Source organism: Malaclemys terrapin, chromosome 19 (genome assembly GCF_027887155.1).
Source record: "Malaclemys terrapin pileata isolate rMalTer1 chromosome 19, rMalTer1.hap1, whole genome shotgun sequence".
Lineage (NCBI taxonomy): Eukaryota > Metazoa > Chordata > Testudines > Emydidae > Malaclemys > Malaclemys terrapin.
The window spans coordinates 14,520,060-14,544,503 of NC_071523.1; the positions used below are offsets into that span (position 1 = coordinate 14,520,060).

At 55.6% G+C, this 24,444-nt stretch overlaps 1 protein-coding gene across 6 annotated transcripts in view; it reads left to right on the forward strand.

The window, feature by feature from the left end:
* The window catches only part of AGRN (agrin), a 221,377-nt gene that overhangs the window by 182,204 nt on the left and 14,729 nt on the right, over positions 1–24,444 (forward strand). For 4 of the 6 annotated variants that reach the window (XM_054009181.1, XM_054009183.1, XM_054009185.1 and 1 more), the window contains 18 exons: positions 870–1,034; positions 3,372–3,515; positions 3,991–4,115; positions 4,587–4,692; positions 6,204–6,587; positions 7,374–7,508; positions 8,942–9,069; positions 11,471–11,585; positions 11,912–12,031; positions 13,451–13,798; positions 15,370–15,562; positions 16,552–16,767; positions 17,130–17,359; positions 17,840–17,974; positions 18,117–18,213; positions 18,725–18,889; positions 20,841–20,952; positions 23,218–23,229. In XM_054009181.1, the coding sequence (XP_053865156.1) occupies positions 870–1,034; positions 3,372–3,515; positions 3,991–4,115; positions 4,587–4,692; positions 6,204–6,587; positions 7,374–7,508; positions 8,942–9,069; positions 11,471–11,585; positions 11,912–12,031; positions 13,451–13,798; positions 15,370–15,562; positions 16,552–16,767; positions 17,130–17,359; positions 17,840–17,974; positions 18,117–18,213; positions 18,725–18,889; positions 20,841–20,952; positions 23,218–23,229 (2,930 nt within the window). The remainder of the gene's footprint in view (positions 1–869; positions 1,035–3,371; positions 3,516–3,990; positions 4,116–4,586; positions 4,693–6,203; positions 6,588–7,373; positions 7,509–8,941; positions 9,070–11,470; positions 11,586–11,911; positions 12,032–13,450; positions 13,799–15,369; positions 15,563–16,551; positions 16,768–17,129; positions 17,360–17,839; positions 17,975–18,116; positions 18,214–18,724; positions 18,890–20,840; positions 20,953–23,217; positions 23,230–24,444) is intronic. The other 2 variants (XM_054009182.1, XM_054009184.1) reach the window with 1 other exon arrangement.

A 24,444-nucleotide genomic window follows, 5' to 3' on the forward strand; every position in this document is an offset into this window, starting at 1 on the left:
GGGGAGGGGGTGGGAAGAGGCGGGGCAGGGGTGGGGGCTTGGAGGAAGGGGTGGAGTGGGGGTGGGCCCTGGGAGGAATGGGGTTGAGCACCCCCCGGCAACTCGGCAAATCAATGCCTGTGCCTCCAGGCCTGCAAAACATGACAGCCGTTTAGAGAGCAGGTGTGGCAAGACCACCCCCTCCTGACCCAGGGTCCCATTGAGTCCTTGGGCTACGCCATCGGTCTGTCTGTATGCACCAGTCGTCTCTTGTCTCCTTGGGGCCAGGACTGTCTTTTTGTTCTGTGTTTGTTCAGCGCCCAGCACAGCTGGGTCCTGTTCTGTGACTGGGGCTCCTAAGTGTTACTGCAGTACAAATTCTAATGGTCATCCTCTGGGTCAGTGACCTCCCCCCCGCCCCCCAACCGTGGCTGGGGCCTCACGCCCCCTTCTGGACTCCCCATGGTATCCCTCCCCGGAGGAAGCCACCCGGATTGATTGGCTCTGGGTCCAACTGCTCTTTCCCTTCTGTTCCACCCTTGCCCTTGAGTTGGCGACGGGAGCATAAATCTAAATGTTTACCTGAGGTGATGCGAGTGACTTTCTTTATTCCCCAGGAGAGGAGGATAGATGCAAGCAAAGTGAGCAGGAGTAACTTGAAGGTTTTAAGACGGCGCCATGGTCAATGGGGGGATTTGAAGGGGAAGGGGTTTGGTAGGGGCAGAGGGAGGGCACATTGATCAGCATCCTAGTACCCGCCCCAGGAATGCGGTACTGCCTCAGCTGAGCGGATCAGGTCGGCACATACAGCCACGTTAAGGCCCCTCCTGTTTCAGGCCCTCACTGATTGCTGCTAATGGGACTGAGTTTGCTCTCTTTGACTCTCTCAGGCACCTGTCAGTGTTACCCCTACGGCTCGTATGGGGGGGCCTGCGACCCCACCACCGGACAGTGCTCCTGCAAGCCGGGGGTGGGGGGCCTGAAGTGCGACCGCTGTGAACCTGGCTTCTGGAACTTCCGCGGGATAGTCACGGACAGCAAGAGCGGCTGCACCCGTGAGTACCGGGGGGTGCCAGGGAAGAGGGTGCCTGGGTAAAGGAACCCATTGACCACTCGTGTTTACCCTTCTCCTGCTGCCCTACCACAAAAACAGTTTAATCCTAGGTGTTCCCTATCTCCCTCTGAGAGATCGTGACCTGATTCACACCGCTCATGGGAGGAGAGCCAAGCACAGGCCTCCTTAAACAAACCTGTACAGGGCCCACTTTGGGAACGTGTCTCCAAACTGGTGCCAAGCATTCTCCAGTGCTGCTGCATCAGACCCAGGTGTGAAATCACACTCAGGGGAAAGGGTTGTTTCCACCAGCTGGGGTGACATGGAATCGGGGCAGCACAGGATTCGGCAGGCTGACTGCCCAGTCCATTGCAAGGGAACGTCAGACGCTCTCCTGAATCCCTGTCAGAGTCAGCACGGCCGGTTCCCAAATCTGTGCCGACATCACCGACAATGCCCCTGTACAAACAAGGAAGTAAACAAAAAAAGCCATGTTAATTTCAAGCTCCATTGGAGACACGAGCCAGAAAATCGATATGTGCCAAATGGGAAGAGGACAGACTGGTCAGGGAAAGAAGAGTTATTTGGAGGGGATTGCAAACAATAGAGATGTGATTCTGTCTTTCGCGCTCTCTGAAATGATAGAGCTCTCTCTCTCAGAGCGATAGACATGTGTCAAGGGATTGAATACGAGTCTTAGGCTCTGGGATTGCAAGCTCACGTTTTATGATGACATGCAGTTAAACAGGATGCGGGAAGCTTTGTTGATTCAAGCACAGGCCTGGGAGGTCAGGACTCCTGGGTTCCACTCCTGACTCTGGGAGTTAGTGTTTGTCTAAACATAGACACAGTAGCTGGGAGGTGATGCCAGAAAAGTTCAGACTGAAAATAGGATGTCAGTTTAATGGAGAAGGTAATTGGAACAGCTACCCAAGGGCTGTGGTTAATTCTCCACCACTCGGTGTCTTTAAATTGAGATAGGATGTTTCTTCTAAAAGATCCCCTTTAGCTCAACCACAAGTTATGGGCTCAATGCAGGAATTAATGGACATAATCTCTGCGCTGTGCTATGGAGGAGGTCAGACTAGATGCTCATGATGGCCCCATCTCGCCTTAAAATCTACGGCCAGACTCTCACTTACCATAAGGGTCCTGTACACAGTGCTGGCTGTGGAGACTTGTAGTGAAGGGAAACGTAACTACCAAAGTGACCTTAGTGTTAATGAGAATGAGGGTCCATGAATCTAATGGTAGGATCAGGAACTTGGGCTCCAGCATGCCTGGGTTCTAGTCCTGCCTTGGGAAGTATAGTGTAGGGATTAGAGACTAGTACGGGAATCAGGACTCCTGGGTTCTTTTTCCTGATTCTGCCCCTAGCAAAAGGGAGACTGAATTAGTCCGAACAAAACGTCCTTGGCAGAACTCAAGGACTGTGAGGAGATCATGCCTGGTAAACGGGAGAAGTGTGAGATTGGAAATCAATGGACCCAAATTGGTGTGCAGGAAATTAAGCCGAAGTGGTGGAGGAAATAATGAGAGGATGGGGTGTTCCACCCATCACTCCCCTTTGGGGATCCCCAAAAGGGACTTCGGAGGGAAACTTTTTCCTTCCCCACTGTTTTTCTTCTCTTTCCTCTCCCTCTCCTTTTTCCTTCTGGCTAATCAGAGTCTGGCTTAGCCAGGCAAATCTGCCAATTTTGCAATGCTGCTTTAAAACTATGACCAGGGAGACAGCTAAAGGCAATGCCCTCAACAGCCCGATGCTGGTATGAGTTTGCCAGGTCTCGGAGTGACTAATCAAACAGCGTGTGCTGTGCCTGGGTTTTTCCAGCAGTCAGGTTGCAGGGGAGCCAATGTCAGAGACAGAAGCTGCATTGCCCGTCTTTGCTGTTCTCTTGTCTCCCCTGTTGAGTGGGTTTGGCTTGTTTTGTCTTCAAGAAACAGGATCAGAGTTTAACAGCAGCAGCAGCAGGTCCAGCCCATTTCAACTAACCTCTTCCCTTTTCCTAACACAGGACAGTTATTCCCATCTTTAATACCATCGAAAAGCCTGTCAAATGGCGGGGGGAGGGGAGGTGTTCCCTCTAAACACTCTCTCCCGCTAAAAGGGAAGGGAATAAGGGACAACGTTAAGATACAAGCCTTATTTAACACTGTACATTTCAAAGGCTTTCATTGTTGGCTCTGGGCCCGTTTATTCCATTGAAATCAATGCAGCTGGGGGGTAGGAAGGTTGAATTCATTGGTGTGCGCAGGTGCTCAGCTCTCCTGGCGGAAGGCTTGCGTTGTAAAACGTGGCAATGTTTGTTCCTTGCCTCCCTCCTGCCTCCTTGCCAAGCTTGTCACTGCGACCCGGTGGGCTCGGTGCGTGACGACTGTGAGCAGATGACCGGACTGTGCTCGTGCAAGACGGGCATCACCGGCATGAAATGCAACCAGTGCCCCAACGGAAGCAAGCTGGGGATGACGGGCTGCGAGAAAGGTGAGGCGAGGGAGCCACTCAGCCAGTGGCTCTTTTTCCTTGCGGAAGCAACCTTGGGTCAGTTGTGATGTGCTGGCTTAGCGGGTGCGCGGCTACCGCTGCCTTCTGCTGACCTGTTCACACGTGCGGCATCTGTCGCCCCTTAGTGGCTGACCCGGAGAAGGGACCCAAGCCCGAGTGCTCATGCTACCATAGAGGTTCTCTTTTCGCCGAACTGCCAGGCGATTATTTCTTTGGGCATGTCTCTGTTCCTTGAGGTCTGTACACCCACAGACTCGCGACAACAGATTGTCTCAGACCACTGGCCTTTAACCAGGCTAAAAGTCTGTCTTGTCATCCTCGGTGGGACCAGCTGAATCTTCTCGGGAAAGCCCCTGACTGAGCTGGGCTTGTTTTGCATCCGCGACCGGAGCAGAGGGCCACCGCGTATGTGTATCACTCGCGTGTGCGTCGTTTCCCTTCCTCTCACCCCCAGATCCCTCCGCTCCAAAGTCCTGCCGCGAGCTGAGCTGCGAGTTCGGGGCGTCGTGCGTGGAGGTCAGTGGCTTTGCCCACTGCGAGTGCCCGTCCCCGCTGTGCGTGGAAGCCAACATGACCAAGGTAAAAGGAGGAGGCAGCCCGGTGGGGCTGGGGGCTAGACGGCAGGCACTCGTGCATTTAGCTGGCTCGGCCTTGCTGGTTTGGAGCTGGGACGCGTGTGGGACTGAAGCCCGGTGTTTCTGCTGGCTGCAGGCAGAGCCGCTCTGCTCAGCGTGCAGAGAGAGATGATGTTGCCAGCTGTCGAAAGGCCGGGATTTCTTTGATAGCCTCACACAGTGCCTCTGGGCTCATCCTTTCAGGATTCGTCTCCCAGGGTCTCCTCCCAGCAGAGAGACACAAACAGGAGTCTCCCTGGCCTTTAACCCTTCACTGACCATTTAAAGAAGGAGGTTTATTTTGCGCGCGGGGCCTGCGTCGTGGGTGGAGAGGGAGGAGAAACCCGTGTTTCAGGTGGGCTCTGCCTTACAGAGGTAATGATGAGAGGAGGTGACGATCTCTCCAGCTGCCCCCACTCTCCCTTGCCCTTCCCAGGTCTGTGGCTCTGACGGAGTGACCTACGGTGACCAGTGCCAGCTGAAGACCATTGCATGCCGGCAGGGGCAGGTCATCAAGGTGAAGCATGTTGGGCAGTGCCATGGTGAGTCTCTCCCCTATCGACCACTCTGGACAGGCACATACGGGCCGTGCTTAGCCAGCTCCTCTCAGCATGACTCAGCACCTAGACAGTAATAAGGTGATAAGTACCGTTCAGCATGGATTTGCCAAGAACAAATCATGTCAAACCAGCCTAGTATCCTTCTTTGACAGGGTAACAAGCCTTGTGGAGAAGGGGGAAGTGGTAGTTGTGACAGATCTCGACATTAGTAAGGCTTTTGATACTGCCTCACATGACCTTCTCATAAGCAAATTAGGGAAATATGGCCTAGATGAACCTACAATAAGGTGGATGCACAACTGGTGGGAAAAGCGTACTCAGAGAGTAGTTATCAGTGGTACACAGTCAAGCTGGAAGGGCATATCGAGTGGGGTCCCATAGGGATTTGTCATGGGTCCAGTTCTATTCAGTACCTTCATAAATGATTTGGGTAATGGTATAGAGAGTACATTTATCAAGCTTGAGGATGATACCAAGCTGGGAGGGGTTGCAAGTGCTTTGGAGGACAGGATTAGAATTCAAAATGATCTTGACAAACTGGAGAAATGGTCTGAAATAAATAGGATGAAATTCAGTAAGGACAAATGCAACGTACTCCACGTTGGAAGGAATAACCAATTCCACAAATACAAACTGGGAACTGACTGCTTGGGAAGGAGTACTGCGGAAAAGGATCTGGGGTTTATAGCGGTTCACAAGCTAAATATGAGTCAACAATGTGATGTAGTTGTACAAAAAAAAAAAAAGAGTGAACATCGTTCTGGGATGTATTACCAAGAGAATTGTACGCAAGACACGAGAAGTAATTTTTCTGCTCTACTCAGCACTGATAAGGCCTCCACTGGAGTATTGTGTCCAGTTCTGGGCACCAGGCGTTGGGGAAAATGTGGACAAATTTGAGAAAGTCCAGAGGAGAGCAAGAAAAATGATTAAAAGTCTAGACAACATGACCTATGAGGAAAGATTGAAAATCTGGGATTGTTTAGTCTGGAGAAGAGAAGACTGAGGGGGGACCTGATGATAGTCTTCAAGTATGTAAAAGGTTGTTACAAAGAGGAAGGCGATAAATTGTTCTCCTTATCCGCTGAGGACAGGACAAGGAGCAATGAGCTTAAACTGCAGCAAGGGAGATTTAGGTTAGAGATTAGGAGAAACTTCCCCACTGTCAGGGTAGTTAAGCACTGGAACAAATTGCCCAGGGAGGTTGTGGAATCTCTGTCACGGGAGGTTTATAAAAGCAGGTTAGACAAACAGCTGTCAGGGATGGGCTAGATAATACTTAGTCCTGCCTCAGTGCAGGGACTGGACTAAATGACCTATTGAGGTCCCTTCCAGTCCTACGTTTCTGTGATTTTTATTACGCCGCTGGGCGCAATCTCTGGCTGCCTCCCTCTGTCCCTCCCCCATAGACCCAGCCCTGCCTCCCAGAGGATGAGATCCCTGGCTCCTGTCCAATCCATCCCTCTAACCGCTTCCTCTTGCTGCTCTTTCAGAATCCATCACCCACGTGAGTCACACCGTACAGCCCATGCCACTGCCCACGCTGCCCCTGGACAAGCTCCTCCACCCCCCGCCTCTAAGGCTTACCACCCCGGCCCCCAACCCCACGGAGACAGCCACCAGTTCCCTGCTGTTCGAAGCCAGGCCCATTCCTAGAAGCCAGCCTGCCACTGTACGGGTGACCACCACCCGGCCGGCGACCACCCCCTGGACCACCCAGGGGATCCGCAGGACCACCATCCGCCCCCTCTCCACCGCTCCTGTGGTCCTGGCCACCCCCCCACCTGCGTACTCGGAGTCTGGCAGTGCAGAAGGCAGCGGGGACCCAGAACTGGGCATCAGTGGGGACCAGGAAGCCAGCGGGGCTGGCTCTGCCGGTAAGTGCCCTCTGCTCCGGTTCAGTAGTCGCGTGGTGTCCAAGCCCTGCTCCCACCACTTCTGCTTCCTCCTTAGCAGCTGTTCTAGCTGGTGGGCCCTGAGTGGAGCTGGCGCTGCCAAAACTACCCCAGTGCCAGGGGCTGAGCTAGCGCCAGCTCTCAGCTCCCAGCCCAGACCTCCTTGAAGGCTGGTCACAGCATCTGCTTCGGGGAGGATTGGAGCTGTGAGACAGGAGGTGGAGGCTGGTGAAAAATGCTGCCTAGGCAGCCTCGGGGTGGGGAGGGAGGGTCTCCTTCAGCACAGGTAGGAGGCCTCTAGTCCCCGGTGCTGCACTGCCAACCTGCCTCCTTGCTCACCTGCAGCAGGGGCCACCTTGTCAGGGGAGACATTAGTCCAGTCTCCATGGCCTGTTCAGCCCTGGGCTTCTCAGCACAGCAAGGGGGCTTTAGTAGTGAGGAGGGCTGCCTGCTAGCACCTGGAGAGTCACCTGCCCGTCCATCTCCCACAGGCCACCAGGCTGAGCGTGGCTACTGCTGTCTGGGTCTGATGGGGCCTCTCGCTGGGGCTGTGATGGGGGTGGGTCCTGCCTCTCACTGGGGCTGTGACAGGGCCAGAGGGGCTCCTGCCTATCGCTGGGGCTGAGAGAGGGACAGGGAGTCCCGCCTCTCGCCGGGGCTGTGACGGGGCCGGGGGGGGGGGGGGTTCCCACATCGTGATGGGGCTGGAGGGGGTCCCGCCTCTCACCAGGGCTATAAAATGCCCATGTGGCCCCTAATGCCATTCAGTGGAAGAGGAGCCAGAGGAGAGCCAAGTGACATCCACTCCCGCCATTGAACGAGCGACGTGTTATAACTCCCCTCTGGGATGCTGCTCGGATGGCAAGACGGCAGCTGTTGACACAGAAGGAAGCAACTGCCCGGGTGAGTGTCTGCCCCACGACTGGGGGGGGGGGCGCGACAGAAAATCTCTTGAGCTACACGGAGTGATGGCTGGTGCGGGGAGCTGCTGCCCGCTTGTTTGGCGGGGTGTCTCTCTCCCAGAGCTTCACTGGTAGCCTGTTAGCGGGAGTTGTAGGGGCTCATTTTGACCTACGTAGGCCCACATGGCCTGGGACGATCATACGTGTAATAGCCTGGTGTACTGACCTCCCAGGCCTGTGTCTTTGCCCAGGTTTTGAGGCATGATGGGGTGATTAGGGCTGGTCCTGGTGGTAGCAAGGAGAGGAGGGGGGCGCTGCCTGGGTTTCGATTTCGTCTCTGGCTAACGACCTTTTGGTTTGCGGCTAGCAGCCACAGCTGCTGGTTCAGTGTTTCTGACATGGCCGTGTTTGGGGTTACGGCCAAGGCGCCTGGGAGCTTTTCTTTCAGTCGTGTTCTGCCCCCTGGCAGCAGGCACCGCTCTCGCCAATCGGTGTGGCTCCTGTCTCGCTGAGTGAGAGACTCTGGGAGTTTCCTTCTGAACTCGTCTTGCGCCCGGAGGGCATGAGAGCTGGGGCACGCATCTCCGGAGCCCCAAGCACACGGTCCTGATACGGGCCCTTGTCGTCCTGCTCTTGAGCTTAGCAAACCAGGTCCCCTCCCCATGCACGTTCCAGGTGGGTTTCTCCCAAGGTTCTCCTTGTCGTCGTCCCCACACTCCCTGCGGTGGGGTTTCCAGTGGGATGCCCCCTTCTCTTTGCGTACAGTACCCCCATCCCCACAAGGGGGTGCAAACCCTCCATGTACTAACGCCAGTGCCAGCAGGGTTGCTTCCTGCAGCTCCCTGTGCACCCCCATGAGACTCTCGAGGGGGGGGGGTCCCCCTTTGCAGGGCTCCGTGCTGTTTCTGTCCCCTTCCTCTGATTTCTGGGTGGCTCGGTGGGAACCCTGCAGGAAGTGCCAGACCACAGAGCCCCAGAACCTACAAACAGGCTCCCCGGTTCCCTCCCCCAGACAGGGAATTCTCCTCGCCAGGAGTCCGGTTCCCTATGGACTCCCTCAGCTGCCTCTGTGTCTTGCATGCTCATGTCTGATCCTGCCTTATTGATTGTGTCCTGCTCTGGCTAACGTCTTTCTCTTGTTACCCAGCCGGTCCAGGGGGGCTGCTATCCGGGCCAGAGTTCAGAGGAAACCGTATGGTAAAAGCTGCCATCTCTAGCCTGGTTTTTGCCATCTGACCCACCTGCTCCAGCAACCTCAGATACTAATCCTCCATAGCCATCAAAACTAACCCAAGCCCTGGCACTCCCCACACACTGCCATCCACCCCCGCCAGGGACTGAACGCTCTGCTCAGCTGTTTGCTGTCAGCCCCCTCCCAGCTAGCCCGCTAAATGAGTCTGTCTTGTTTCCTTTTGTTGCCCCTCCTTCCCATAGCCACCAAGGTCTTCCAGGGAGTCCTCATCTTGGAGGAGGTGGAGGGCCAGGAGCTGTTCTACACGCCCGAGATGGCTGACCCCAAATCGGAGCTCTTTGGGGAAACGGCGAGGAGCATTGAGAGCGCGGTGAGTTGACAGCCCTGGGAGCCATGGCCCTGCATTTGGCAAAAGGGAGGAACTCTCCTCCTCAGCTCAGAGTGTGATGGTCAGGTATCCTTCCTTAAGCTGCTCTACGAGGGTAAATGTAACCTAGCCCTGTGCAGCACGTGGGGAATAGAACTCGTGACTTTTGGCTCCAAGAACACACGCCTCTAACACGGGAGCTAACTGAGAAGCTCTCTTAACGGTTGCAAGTAACAGGGCTCATCTGTCTCTATGGACTGTCCACGAGTGGGCCAGGGGTCTCTCACATGCTGAGTGAATATGACAGATGCACCCCTTTGGCACTGCCATGTGTCTACAAGTTACGCTGGGATGTACTTTCCTAGGACAGAGCTTTCTAGTGGATGGGAGAACTGGTCTGAGACCCGGCTAGTATTCCTGGCTGTGCCAGTGAAGCCCCATGTGCCCCTGGGTAAGACACACTCCCCTACGCGCATACCCCTCTGTGCCTCAGTCTTCCTGTCTGTAAAATGGGAACAATAAGACCTTGCCGCCTATGTCAAGTTCTTTGAGATCCTCGGATAAAGTTTCCTCTGTGTTGTTATAATTAGAGATGGGCTTAAACCCCGAAGTTGGAAGCGAACTTTGAAAAACCTCAAGCTCAAGAGCTTCCATGGATCAGGAGTGTGGGGCTGCTTGGCTAAGTGGCATTGCTTTGAGCCTCTCTGTTGCTATAGGTGTATGTGTGTTAATGGAAGATCCCCTAGAAAAGGGGCTGTCCCAGCCCCGTGTCTCTGCTCCAGGCTTCGCTCCTCCAGACTCTCCCAGACACCTCGGGAAGTCGCGCTCATCAATACAGGTCCCTGCTTTTCCAAGACTTGTAAAGCTCAAACGCTGCCGGCGCATCGCTCTCTCTGCTTTGCCGGCTCTGAGGCAGGCGCGGTGCCCCCTTAGATGTGCTAGGCAGAGGGTGAGACAGGAGCAGTATTGTGCTGCTGACTGCAGTGTGGCACAGCAAATGCACAGCATCCATATGAATGGAACCAGCATAGTTTGCATTCGCAGACTGTTCCGGGTGGTACTTAGGAATTTGGCAAGTGCTTGGTACAGTTACATAACCAGACATGCACTTGGCATATGGGCCACGTGGTTCATGCAGCTACGTGTAACAGTCACAATATTTTGCATTGTGATAGAGGCTTCCATTGGAAGGTCTCAAAGCACCTTAATCCTCGCCACCTCTCACCTCTCAGGGGATAGATTTCATTATCCCCATTTTACAGATGGAGAAACCGAGGCACATAATCGGTAGGTACCATTTGTCGCGTAGTAAGTTTGTGGCTGAGCCGAGACTAAAACCCAGTCCTGTGCTTCAGCCATCCTTCATTCCCTTAGCAACAGGCATGTTTGCGTAGCTATTGGTATGCCCCTTTAACACATGGCGATATTAGGACCAAAGCGGGGTCAGGGTGGGGGACGGGGAACTTCCCTAGTGTAGAGAACCCCATGGAACCTCTCCTTTGGGACACCCTTGTGTCCTTGCCCTCTGGCTGAGGGGAAAGAGTGCGGGGGCTTGGATCCAGCCAGGGTGAGGGACAGATGGAAGGGTGTGTTAAGGCATTGGGCTGGGACTCAGGGGATCTGCCCAGCACTGCCACAAACTCCCTGGGTGACCCTGGGCAAGTTGCTCCAGCTCTCAAGGACAGACTTTCAGGGGTATTTAAGTGCCTAAAGATGTAGCGAGGGGTTCAGTGGGGTATGGGAGTCCTATGGGAGTTGGGCACCGAACTGGCCTAGATGCTTTTAAAAATGCCGGCAGGTGCCAATCTGCATCTTTCGGCACCTAAATACCTTAGTCAATCTGGCTCTCCTGTCTCTGTTCCCCACCTGTGAAGTGAGCGTACAGCCATTCCCTTTTCCCCACCCTTGTCTGTCTTGTCTCTTTACCGTCCATTGTGAGCTCGTCGGGCAGGAACTCTCTCACCCCAAGTGTCTGCGCAGTGCCCGGCATGGGAGGGGAGGGGGACAGGGGTCTGTGTCGTGCCCAGCAAAACGGGGACCCGATCTTGGTCAGGGGTCTGCACTTTGCCCAGCACAACGTTGGTGGCCTGGTCTCAGTCAGGGGGCTCTGCTCAGTGTCTGGCCTAACGTGGGGAGGGAGTGGGGGGGTCTGTGCAGAGCCTGGCACAAGGAGGGCCCCCCGATCTCTGTTAGGACCTGTAGCAGGCTAGTGTAATCCTGCTGCTTCTAGTCATAGTAAGCAGAGGCTCAAGAACCCAGTAGGTGGGGAGGTGGGAACAGGGACTGCTGGGCTTAGGTAGGCCAGGCTCCTGACGCCGAAAGGAGGCGGGGGCACCCTAAGTCCACGCCACCATGGCCCCAGTCCAACTCCCTTGCTCTGTGTTTCTCCCCCTTGGCCAACCAGCTGGACGAGCTTTTCCGGAACTCCGACGTGAAGAAGGATTTCAAGAGCATCCGCGTGCGAGACCTGGGCCAGAGCAGCGCGGTCCGCGTCATCGTGGAGTCCCACTTCGACCCAGGTGAGAGCCGCCCCTCGGGTCTCTGCTGATGCTCCCCGGCAGCACTATCTGCCTGGAGGGGGTGGGAGAGCCGGGGGGCTGGAGCGACCGCAAACCCAAGGAAATCGCACGAGCTAGGCAGGAAAGGGCCTCGTTAAAAACACCGAACGCTGGGTCTTTTGTTCAGCAAGTGCAGCAGGCGCGCCGGGGGAGGGCTGCAGGGCTGCGGCAGGGAAGGGAATGAAAAGCATCGGATGCTTCAAGGGGATGGCATGAAAGGGAAGGAGGGCGGGGGCTACCCTGTCCTCACTCTGTGCCTTTCCCTTCCTCCTCCTGGGTGCGAGCAGCCACCTCCTACACAGCGGCGGACGTGCAGAGGGCCCTGCTCAAGCAGATCAAGGCCTCCAAGAAGAGGCCCATCCTCGTGAAGAAGCCTCAGCAGGACCACATCAAATTCATGGACTTTGGTGAGCGCTTTGCGCCCGCGGTCTGCCTGTGTCGCTCGCTCTCTCTTGTCCTCCCTGCTTCCGTCCTCGGCTGGTCCTTGTCCTCTCTGGCAGGAGCCCATCCAACGCACCTTGTCCTCCGGAGGACGTTTCATCCGCAGAGACCGTAACGCTCGGCTTCGCCAGGGCCGCGCCAGTCTCCGGGACACGCTGGGAGCTGTGTTCTGCCCAGCTTGGCTCCTTGGGAACCGCCGGGCTCCCTTAGCCCGAAAATCCCACCCGGACCCCAGTTCACTGTCAGGTCAGATCCTTGGCCAGCATGAATCTGGGCAGCTCCCTTGAGTGCTGATTTACACCAGCTGAGGGTCTGGCCCTTGTCTCCATTTCTTCTCCTACTGCCTGTGCACGGAACAGAAACCCCCATGTTATAATCTGCGCGCCCCCATCCCTGCCGCCAAAGAGGGTCTGCAGCCCCGGCCATCGTCCTGCCCCCTGCGCTCCCATGAGGTTGGGTGCCATGTGATACTGCAGCACAAGGGCTCAGATGCCAGGGCTTGAGTGCCCACAAAATCGTCAAACGCCCCATCGCTGCTGTCGCCCGGTAACCGCGGGGCGAGGGGAGTCAGCCGGGCAGCCCCCTGGCCTGACCAATCCATTTCCCATTGATCTGCCAGAGACTAGCGAAGCACAAGCAAGTATTGCTGTCGCATGCAGTTCAGTTTGATTAGGGAGTGTATTTCGCGTGATTAGCACTGACGTACTCCAGTGACAGCCACTCTGCAAACACCCCAGATGGGCTGGACCGCTGCCAGAGCCACCCACCTGCCCATGCAGCGAGTCTCCTGATCCCCGAGGAGGAGCTGTTAGTCGGAGGAGAAAGCTATGGGGAGAGAGGTGGCCATGGGGGGGGAGGGTGGTTGAGCCATGAGACTGACTTTTCTCCAGCCTTTCAATGTGGTGGAATAGACGGTTCTTCGGCCATTATCTCTTGCGATGGTTCATCCAGGCCCAGTGGAGGGCAGAGGATGCTACTTCCTGAATGAACCAACCCTTGTAAGGGGGTGGGAAGGCTCAGGATCAAGACTCAGTCCCACCGCAGCCCGTGAAAAACCATTAATCTCATGTTACATGTGGGGAAACTGAGGCGCGGGCAGGTAAATGGTCTAGCCCGAGTTCATTGTCAGAGCTAGGAATAGAACCCAGGAGTCCTGACTCCTCGTCCCCTGCTCTCCTCATTAGGCATGTGCTCCCTCCTGGTGCGAGGAATAGAACCCAGGAGTCCTGACTCCTAGGCACCTCGCCGCTCTAACTTCTCTACCTCACTCTGAAAGCTGGGAATTGAACCCAGGAATCCGGCTCCCGGCCCCCTACCTTCCCCAGGGATGCCAGCTGGGTGCCAGGTTCCTCCTGAGGGCCAATCCACCCCTTGCTGTGTTCCAGACTGGATTCCCAGGCTTTTCACCACCACGACCACCACCACCACTGCCACCACCATGGCGCCTATCACCACCCGGAGGTTTACCGCCCCCACCGCTGCCCACGTCCTGCCCCCGGAGGCCATGGAGAGGCCCAGCACCAAGATGGCAGGGCCCGCCACCACCAGGAGACCCACCGCCACTGTGCCGGCCACGACCCGGAGGAAGCCCACGCGCCTGCCCCCCGCCACCAAGAAGCCGGCCCGGCCCTGTGACTCCCACCCCTGCCTGCACGGCGGCACCTGCGAAGACGACGGGAAGGAGTTCACCTGCAGCTGCCCCGCGGGAAAAGGGGGCGCGGTCTGCGAGAAATGTAGGTGGTTCCCTGTCTGTGGGGAGCAGTGAATGAATGCCAGGGGGCCTGACTGTGAGGAGCTAAGCCCCAGCAGCCCTCAGTGACTCCAGCTGGAGATGGACGGGGGGCGGGGCGGGCACAGCCCCATGCTTCCCAGTGAATAACAGTGATCGGATTTGTGTTAGGCACAGCCAACTTGCACACGCAATGGGGTACCCAGACCAGGCAGTGTGTGTGCAAAGAACTGCAATTAGCCATTTGCATGCACAGTTGTGCGTGCATCATGCGGGACAAACACCTGTCCAGAATGGTCTAGTTATTACGTAGTCCTGCCTTGAGTGCAGGGGACAGGACTGGATGACCTCTCGAGGTCCCTTCCACTCCTACACTTCTGCGATTCTATGAATTGGCCGCTCATTCTCTTTGCAAATCAGGCCCAAATTGAAAAGCATCTTTTCTGTCCCTCTTCATCCCCTCTGCCCCCACAATGACATTGCAGGCTGGAGGAGGCTAGAAATGCCACACTGGTCCCTCTAGCCCCATGTCTTGCTTCTGTTCAAAACAGGCGTGCCACTCCCCGTATAAGGCACCTCCTTCGAAATACGACAGCCTTAGTGAGGGGACGCATCCAGCAGTCATTTCTTCCTGACCCCAGGCAGTGATGCACTAGTGCCTTGCCACATGAGGATTGTGAGCTCTGGGCGGGTCATACCAGCTAGTGGAACATGCTGTTCTCAGCCTCAGAGGCCAATGAACGCTGGGTACGGTCTAGCATAAGTGGATGCACCTGGGCGGTTCAGGACCTATCCCCCAGCACTCTGTGCTGCTCATCCACTGACTGCAGGCTGCAACTGAAGCTGTTCCCATTGGCTGACAGCTCAGGATGGCAAATCCTTGTCGGGGTGGGGTGTAGGATGGGACTGTAAAGTGTTGATTTCTGGAAATTATTGCCCCTAATGCCAAAAACTGAGGCTTTCAAAACCGCTTTTGCATGTGGATATCCAGGCCTGTTAATGTTAATGGGAATTGGCCGTCCAGACCCCTTTGAAAATCTCAGCTGCACTAAAGAAGAACGGGGGTGATAAATGTAGCTCTATCGTGTGGGATTCAGGGAGAAGAGAGAAAAATGATCCGAAGGCTGGAGGGGCTGGGTTATGAGGAACGATGCACGCAGCTCGGGGGGATGGGGTAGCTCTCTGAGTGTGTGAAAGGCATATCCGACCCGGAGGGAGGAGGAGAACTGAGGGGCACCTGCATGGGTCTAGCTGGGAGCAAAGGGGTGAAATCAAACAAGAGGAAAAGTGAGGTAAATATCTGGGGGGTGCTGGTAACAGCGAGATTTACAAGGCTGTGGAGTATCACTTGGGGGCGTTGAGCAGTAGGCTGGGTAAATGCCCCGGGAGGATGGTGTAGGGGACCGATCCCGTAATGACCTGGGTTGGAGCGGGTGGGGCCTAGCATGCCCTTTCCATCTCTGACCCTTTCCCACGGACGTACAGGGAGGGTGGCGCTCTCGGACTCACATCAGGGGTTGTCTCTCTCTCTCTTTCTCCCGCCACGCCCCGTCCTCTTTCCGTCTGTGCTCACAGCCATCAGGTACTTCATCCCCGGCTTCGGCGGGAAGTCCTACCTGGCCTTCAAGATGATGAAGGCCTACCACACGGTGCGCATCGCCATGGAGTTCCGGGCCTCCGAGCTCAGCGGGCTGCTGCTCTACAATGGGCAGAACCAGGGCAAGGACTTCATCTCCCTGGCGCTGGTCAACAGCTTCGTGGAGCTCAGGTGGGTGCCCCTAGCTGTCAGCCTGGGCCCGGCCCCCATCAGGGGTTACTCAGCGGGGAAGGGAGGGGAGCAGCCTGGCAGCGTGAGCAGGGACCCAACTCCCCTAGACGTTCCATGGGTTGCTTAGTCATCGAAAGCACAGATTCGTCTGTCCCTTTTTACCATGCAGGCCCCTCTGGCCAGGGTGCCTCCCAGCCAGGCTGTCCTCAGAACCGAGCTCTCCACATAGCCTCGCCAGCTCCTGCAGCTGAACAGCCGTCTCTTTAAACCTGGCCCAGCGGGGTTTTGCCTCCTACAGGAACACCCCTTTGGGGGCTGATGGGATGCAAAGCACTGGACAGCTACAACAGCAGGGGTCTGAACCCAGCCAGATCCAGGGTCTGGAGTGGTGGGTGGGAGAATGGGGCGTTAGTGAGCCAGTTGTTAAGATCAGAAGGACCAAAAAAAATAAAAGGGGTCTCGAAGGAAACAAACACTTCTGCAACAAAAAAAAAACAACAACAGTTTTTCAGCAAAACCCAATGAAAACATCTGGTTTTCAAAACCTGAACATTTTGGGGGTGTTGATTTTGGGGGTTTGTGCTCCTCCCCCTTGTCTAATCCCTGTTTTCTACTGGAAAAGGATGGAGAGAAAGGAGCATCCCAAATTCAAACCTTGTACGTGGTGGGAGTTTCAAAAGCCAAAATGAAAATTCTGTTTGAAATGAAGCAGTGGCCGGGGGGCTACAGATTCTGGACAATGGGGGGCGGGGGGTGCCCTCAGGGGAAGCCTATGTAATGAGTCCAATCTGCCTACCCTACGATTCCAGAGGCTGTCTGGTGTGTACAAAGATCACATCACCCACCACTGAAATGCAGCCACCTCTGTGGTGGGAAGTGGCAGCTGGGATGTGGTTGCAGCGTCTAACTGAGAAGCTGTCCCAAGCACCACTTTTCCTGCAATAGCCACGGCGCCACCCCAAGCCCACTGCCCCCCTCCTCCATTTCAGGTTCAACACAGGGTCTGGTACAGGCGTCATCACCAGCAAGGTGCCCGTGGAGCCTGGCAAGTGGCACCAGCTGGTGGTGAACCGGAACCGCCGCAATGGCATGCTGTCGGTGGACGGGGAGCCCCACGTGAACGGGGAGAGCCCGAGCGGTACCGACGGCCTGAACCTTGATACAGATCTGTTCGTCGGAGGGGTGCCGGAAGACCAGATGGCTGTGTGAGTAGTGGGCGGACTTAGCTTCCACTGCAGAACTGCTGCTCCCAGGGTCCTAGCGCTTCCTGCTGGTGGCTTCTGGCTGTGCATCCGTAGAGGGAAAGTGGGGGATTGAGGCCAGCACCTGAGTCCTCTTTGGAGCAAAATCTGGGGTGATGTTAGAGGCAGACGGCTCTCGGAGCTCAGGGTGCCGGGGGAGCCCCTTCTCCTGGGCAGAGGGGGGAGCGGGTTTGGAGGGGAGGATCCTGGCCTGGAGTCTCTGCAGATGAGCCCAGGCAAAGCCAGGCTACTAGCACAGACACCACACGGCCCGTCACGCCCTGGCCCCTCTGTCTCTCCTGAGCACCGCCCTCCCGTCCCTTCAGGGTGGCAGATCGCACGTCAGCCACCGCCGGCCTGAAGGGCTGCATCCGCCTGCTGGACGTGAACAATCAGATGTACGACCTGCGGGAGAAGGGCAGCGACGTGCTGTACGGCAGTGGGGTGGGCGAGTGCGGGAACAACCCCTGCCACCCCAACCCCTGCCACCACGGCGCCATCTGCCACGTCAAGGAGGCTGAGATGTTCCACTGCCAGTGTCTCAACGGCTACACGGGTGAGAAGCTGGGGGAGTGACACTGGGAGAGGGGGCATCCCTGGGGGTGGCCCAAATCACGAGTCCCCTTCACCCACCCTAAGAGATCCCACACTTAGGTGATCATGTCGCCACCCGTTGCTGGAATGCAGCCACCTCTGGGGTGGGGCGTGGTGGTTGAGTAGCAGTGCACAGCAACGGTGCCCAGTTGGAGGTGAATCCTGAGATCAGGAGCCCGGAGTTAATAGCCAGCCATTCTTACACAAAAATATATGCCCATAAGTCAAAGCCTCTTGGGTTTTCCGTGACCCAGAAGGCAGACCCTCCAGCAGCGTGGCCTGCCCCTAGTGCCAGGCAAGGACATCAGTCCATTACTGACCCAGCCAGTGCAGCCTGCCCCCAGGTGGATCAGTTAGAGGTAGGCTAAAGGGACCGGAAACATTCCTCCCTGGTGCGCCCGGCCCCAAGACCCCTCCCTGATGTGCCGTTTTTCTCCCCTAGGTCCGACCTGTGCCGATGAGAGGAATCCGTGTGACCCCAGCCCGTGCCACGTCTCTGCCACCTGCCTGGTGCTGCCCGAGGGAGGCGCCAAGTGCGAGTGCCCCATGGGGCGGGAAGGGGAGTTCTGCGAGGCAGGTGGGCTGCGATGGGCCTGGCGTGTGGCGGGGAGGGTCTCTGTGTGCGAGGGGCACCCACCTCCCTGGCTAAGGGCTTGGGGGGCACAGACCCAAGTGGCTTCTCCTCTTCTCAGCTCACCCCCTCTTGTTTTGTGACTCAGTGACGGAGCAGGACCAGACCCGGCCGTTCCTCCCGGAGTTCAACGGCTTCTCCTACCTGGAGCTGAGAGGGCTGCAGACCTTTGGGCGCGAGCTGCAGTGAGTGTGTTTCACAGCCACAGAGAAGCCAGCAGGGAAGGGGAGGGGAAGTGTGAGAGGGAGGTACAGGGATGGGGAGGGGACTGAGGACTATTCCTGAGAGGTGGCGGGAGCGAGGGTGGTCTCCTCCCCCAGGCACAGCACCCACTGTGACCCATTCTTCCCACACTGCTAAGTGGGAGGGGGCCCCGGGATGGAAAGGACCCTCCTGCAGATAGGCACAGCTGTGCCATCGGGCCCAGGGAGACTTCGCCCTCAAGGGCTCTGTGCCACTCAGGCCAGAGGCCCTCGGGGCTGGGGGAGGGGGAAGCTGGCCCGTCTGCTGGGCCCGTTGGCTGAACAGAGGACGCCGCTGCCCAGGGCTGTCAGGCTGGCTCTGGTGGCTGCAGAGACCTTGCGGTGCAGCCCCTCGAGAGGGGACGAAGGGAGAGACGGTGCCTGGGCCTCGCGTGGCAGTAGCCCTGGGCTGGCTGGTTGGGAGGGCAGCACTCATTTGCCCTCTCTTCCTCAGGGACAAGATGTCCATGGAGGTCGTGTTCCTGGCCAGGAACCCCAGCGGCATGATCTTCTACAACGGGCAGAAGACGGACGGCAAGGGGGACTTTATCTCTCTGGCCTTGCACGATGGCTACCTGGAGTATAGATACGACCTGGGCAAGGGGGCAGCTGTGCTCAAGTACGTGCCCATAGGCTGCTTGGGGGGGGGGGGGGGGAGGCTCTGCTTTGGGCTCTCCAAGTGGGTGAGAGAGTGCCCCCTATGGAGGGGGCATTGCCTCGCCAGAACAGGCCCCTAGCCCTGTTAGCTGCTGGGGCGGCACAGAAGGGGACCAAGGAATGGAAGGCAGGGGTTGGGGGTTAACACCAGGACCCCTTGGCTCTGGCCCCTCGCTCATTGGTTTGTGGTGCTCCTCCAAGGAGCAGGGGGAGTGGGAGTGAAAAGCACCAGGCAGCGCTCCTCTTTGCAGGCACTGGGACCAGACCCATGGAAGGTGGGGCAGATCGGCATTAGCCCGAGTTTTAAGCAGCTGGCACGGCCCCTAAGCAAAACCCCAATGGGGCGGTTGGATCTAGTAGCCAAAATGAACGGGGCTCACTTTAATCAGGTAACCGTGCCCCAGCTCATCTCCGGTCCCACTGGTTCTGGCCCTGATTCCTAGACCCAACGGCGATCGTGTCCCAGCACCAGGAGCGGAGATTTGTTTGTCCTGGAGATACATGATGCGGCCTTTTCACCAGAGAGCCGTTACTACTTCTGTACAACGTGCCCCTGCTGTCAGACGCCTCCGCCAGCTTCTGGGAGGGGTTGGGGTTCTGCCCACGAGGCAGCTGTGGGGTTAAATCTGTTTCTCTCGGTGCTTGCTCATCTTCCATGTTAATAATACCGGGCCAGAACCTTACCTATCCTGGGAGTCAGTACAGCCCTGTCCATGTCAATCCAGCTCTATCGATGTAGGCCAGCTGGGGATTGGGCCAGTTGAGTCTAATGCTTCCCAGGGAAGATTGACTGACACATCTCGAAACGCTGATGGGCTCCACTACTAAAATGGCAGCGGGTCGAGGGGGAGGGAGCGGCTTGGACGTGTCACGCGGAATTGTGCCTGCTGTGTTTCACCAGCGCGCCCAGCAGTGTGGGGTGAGCCAAGCCCCATTCAGTATTATGGGATGTTGCAGCCAGCTGTTCTGATGGCTGCTGGACAATAGCCAGGGATGGCTAGACTGCTCTTTCTCTTTCTCTCTGCTGATTCCTCCAGCTGGCCATCTCCTGTGTGTCGTTGCTGGTTGAGTCTTGGCTCCTCCTCCCTTGACACACAGCTGGAAGGATGGTCTAGTGGAGAAGGCGCTGGACTTCAGGCCAGGAGACCTTGGCTCCCTTCCCACCTCTGCCACAGCCTCACTTTGTGGCCTTAGGCCTGTTGCTTGGAGCCAGTTTTCTCAAAGGTATTTTGGTTCCTAAAGAGGCAGAGAGGCACCTAACGAGGTTTTCAAGGGTGCCCAACCCCATTAGGTGCCTGACGTCCTGGGTGCTTTTGAAAATCCCACACAGTGCTTGTCTTCATCTTTAGGAACTGAAATTCCTTTGAAAATCTGGCCCTTAGCGGCCTAAGCCCTGTTCACTTCCATTGAGACTCTCTGGCTTCTCAATGCTTTCTGAAAATAGGTGTTGGCACTCTTAAGCAGCTGAGGGCCAGAGTGCAACGTAGCTAGGCACCTGCATGCCTTTTAAAAATCTGGCCCTTGGGTGCTTTTGAAGATGTCCCCCTGTGGGCCTCAGTTCCCCCCATCTGTAGAATGGGGAGCAGAATCCTTCCTGTCTCCCGCCCTTGACTAAGCTCCTTGGGGCAGGGCCTGTCACTCCTTTAGCATGTCTACACTGCAGCCAGAGGTGTGACTGCAGCATGTGTAGACGTACCCAGCCTAGCTTTGCTCTAGCTAGTTCCCATAAAAGTGCACAGTGCCCAGCCCAATGGGGCCCTGGCCAGGGGGTGCTCCCTTATTGCAAATAGGAAATACCAACCAGCACAGTCCGTTCTGCCCCCCTCACTCCCTGCCCAGTGCCTCTGTTGGATGACTTTCACCCCAGCTGTGTTTTTTTTTCCCCTTTCTTCCTCGCCAAACCCCATAACCAGGAGCAAGGAGCCAGTCCCTCTGAACACCTGGAATAGTGTGTCGCTGGAGAGGAACGGGCGCAAGGGGGTGATGCGGATTAACAACGGCGAGAGGGTGATGGGAGAGTCACCGGTAAGTTGGCAGGCCAGTGAGATCCCAGCCGGAGATGGTCCCCACCCCCACCAGACCTAACACAGTCTGACACAGCCTATCCGGGACTTCTTGTACCAGTCCCACTGATTGCAGGGAGACCCACGGGGATGCAAAGCCAGGGGAACAGCAAGAGAGGCAGACCTCTCTTAGAGGAGCCAGCTGGGGCCTCTTCAACTTAGACAGGCTTCAAATCCATGCCTTTCACAAGCGAAGCGAGTTGAATGGTTCTCAGCCCCAATCATTATTTAGTGGGCATTTTTCCTCTTCACACAACTGGGCATGCTTAGTACCCTGTGCTCAGGGTCGGAAGGAGAGCATGGGAAACCCAGGGAGCCGTGGGGAGAGATGGGGCACCATGCGGCAGATCTGAGGTACCTTTGCAGAGCTATTGGAGTGAAAATTACAGATACAGGCATAAATATACTGGCACATGAAGAGAAGGGAGTTTTTATAAGTAATTCCCTTCTCTTCATGTGCCAGTATATTTATGCCTGTGTCTGTAATTTTCACTCCATGCATCTGAAGAGGTGGATTTTTTACCCATGAAAGCGTATGCCCAAATAAATCTGTTAGTCTTTAAGGTGCCACCGGACTCCTTGTTGTTTTTGTGGATACAGACTAACACGGCTACCCCTTGATACTTTGCAGAACTGTGTGGCATAAGCTTTCCCTAGGCTGGACTCTAGCCCCACAGCTCTCAGACCCTCACTTAGCTGCCCTGGGTCACTCGGGGAATGCCTCCTCCCTGTCAGAGCAGGTCCACTCTTCTTTTCTACCTTTCTTTTCCGCCTGGGGAGCTGGCAGCCCCTTTGCAAGAGGAACATCCCTGATTCCCCAGACACCGGCTCTGCGGGTTGTGTCCAGTCAGGCATCCCCAGCTGCAGGTCCCTGACTGTGTGCAGCTGCAGGTCCCTGGCCCTTCCTCCACCGGGGCCTAGTGTTAGGGCCAGATCCTGGCTTCGGGAGCCTTTCCTGGTGCTCTGGATGAAGAGCCAGACAGTGCCTTTCAGGGGGAAAGAAAATGGAGTCATTAAAAGCAATTACCATGATCACACAGATGCCAGCAAATCTGTCCCCACTCTCTCTGCTCCGCTTTCAACCTGGCAGCTTCATTTTTCTGGTTTCTCTCCCCCGCTCCCCTCTACGCTTCTCCCATCTCCCTACAAACGGCCCCACTCACAGCAGGTTAGACACTGGCGTTCTAACCCACACTGCGGATGCTTTCTGCCCCTTCCTTTCCTCACCCCCGACCTCACCTTTCCCCAGTGAGTGGTTGCTTCTCCAGCATCCCTCCCCCTGTATCAGGGAGAAATGATACGCACGGAATGCAGACTTCCTGATGAAATGAGCGAGGCTGTGTTTTCCACGGAGAGTGTCGGACACAAGCCTTTGCCCTGGTCTTGCGCGCACACGCTATTCCCAGTGGAGGAGCTGGGACAGCAACCCCAAGCTCTCTTCTCCCAAGCTTCTAGTTTCTAAGAACGAAGGATATAAACCTTCCAACAAGAGAGACTTTGATACTGGGGGTTTGATTGCCTGCTTCGCTTTGGATGCTCTCCTGACATCCACTTATTACCAAAGTCACCTGGGTTCAAACTAAAGATGGGACCGAGTCTCAGGGCTTAGAGCTGACCTTTCATAGGCCTCAAGGGAGTTGAGTATGGGTGGTCCATGCCTGCCGTTAGTATAGGCTGGGTAGTCTGTGCCCATCTGGACTTAGCCCACTGCCTCTAAGCTGTAGTCTGTGCCTAGCTGTAACTTAAAGCCGGGCATTGTTCCCTCTCCACTGTTCAATCAAGTGGCTGGATTTGTGCCCTCCTTTGTGAGCTCCCCCATGTCAAGACTGATGCCCGTTAAAACGTGGGACCATTATGCACCTGCAGCAGGACGAGAGCTCTTTGATTCCCCCAACACTGCTCTCTCCTCGCTAGCAAAGGGGACGCAGGGTGCCATGGGCTGTCTGATTTCCATAAATGCTCCTTTTATTCCCTTTTCAAGCTTCCTTTGGTATTAAAGTTGCCCTTTTTAAAGCAGTGTTTCACCTGGCAGGACAGCAGCACCGTCTGCCACTCCATTCTGCATCTTCCCTGTCTTAATTGCCTGCTAACAAGGGAACGGACGTTAGCCAATGCGCTTGCAGCTCTGCGTGCTATGACGGAACCCCACTGATCTCCTGTTTCTCTCTTTCTCTCTCCCTTTTGATTTTCATTCGTATTTTTCCCTCCCCTGCTGTCTGGATTTCAGAAATCCCGTAAGGTAAAGATAAGTATAACCCACCGTGCTTCCATCTCATATGCCATCAACATGTTGTTTTACGTTCCTCCATTCGAACCCGAGTGATCCATACTCGTCTCCATCCGCCCACCCTCTCCGTCGGACCAGCCCCACTCTGGGTTCTGTAGACTAGACACATTTTTGTTTCTTTTCCTTCGTTAATTTCAGTGAGTTCTATTTGATTTCGACACATTTCAGTAATCTGGTCATTCCTTCTTGTTTTAACTCTGCAAAGTGTTAGTTAGTGATTAATATAACCTTGTCTTGGCCGGCCGGGTGGCAAACTTCCACTGCTGCGTTGTGAATGATAAATGTTGTGGCCACTACTTGGGACTTTCCAGGTGTTGTTAAGCTGCCCACCATGGGCTTTATGGTGACAGCAAGGATAGAACTCAGATCCTCCTGCTCTGAGACTGCAAACTCGTGCTGTGCGAACTAAAAGAGACTTTCCCTATAGTTATTTGCTGTTTGGGGCCTATGACACACAAACGATCAGTTCTGATTCTGTCCAAGAGGGGGCAGTGGTTACACATATGCCATAACCAGAGCGTGTCAATATTTATTTACAGTAGAACCTCAGAGTTGCGAACACCTCGGGAATGGAGGTTGTTTGTAACTCTGAACAAAACGTTATGGTTGTTCTTTCAAAAGTTTACAACTGAACACGGACTTAATACAGCTTTGACACTTTACTATGCAGAAGGGAAAAAAATGCTGCTTTTACCCATCTTAATTTAAAAGAAACAAGCACTGAAACCATTTCCGTACCTTGTCAAATCTTTTTTTTAAAACTGGCCCTTTATTTTTTTAGTAGTTTATGTTTAGCACAGCACTGTACTGTATTTGCCGTTTTTTGTCTCTGCTGCTGCCTGATTGCGTACTTCCGATTCCAAATGAGGTGTGTGGTTGACCGGTCAGTTCGTAACTCTGAGGTTCTACTGTATTTGAAGTCTCAGGTCACAAACAGACCTAGAGGCCTCCACTCTCCAGGGGAGTCTATCTGGTACCTTCATCAGAACTGAATTCCTTTCCTTTTTACTGGCATGTAAGAACATGGCAGTCGGACTCAGGGGGAGCACAGCTCAGACACCCTGTTCCTGCAGCCACCCCGCTTTCCCCCAGCCCTTTCAATTCCAGACCCTGACTTGGTGCCAATGTGCATAGAGCATCTCTCCAGCGCCGTGGCATGAATGCTGG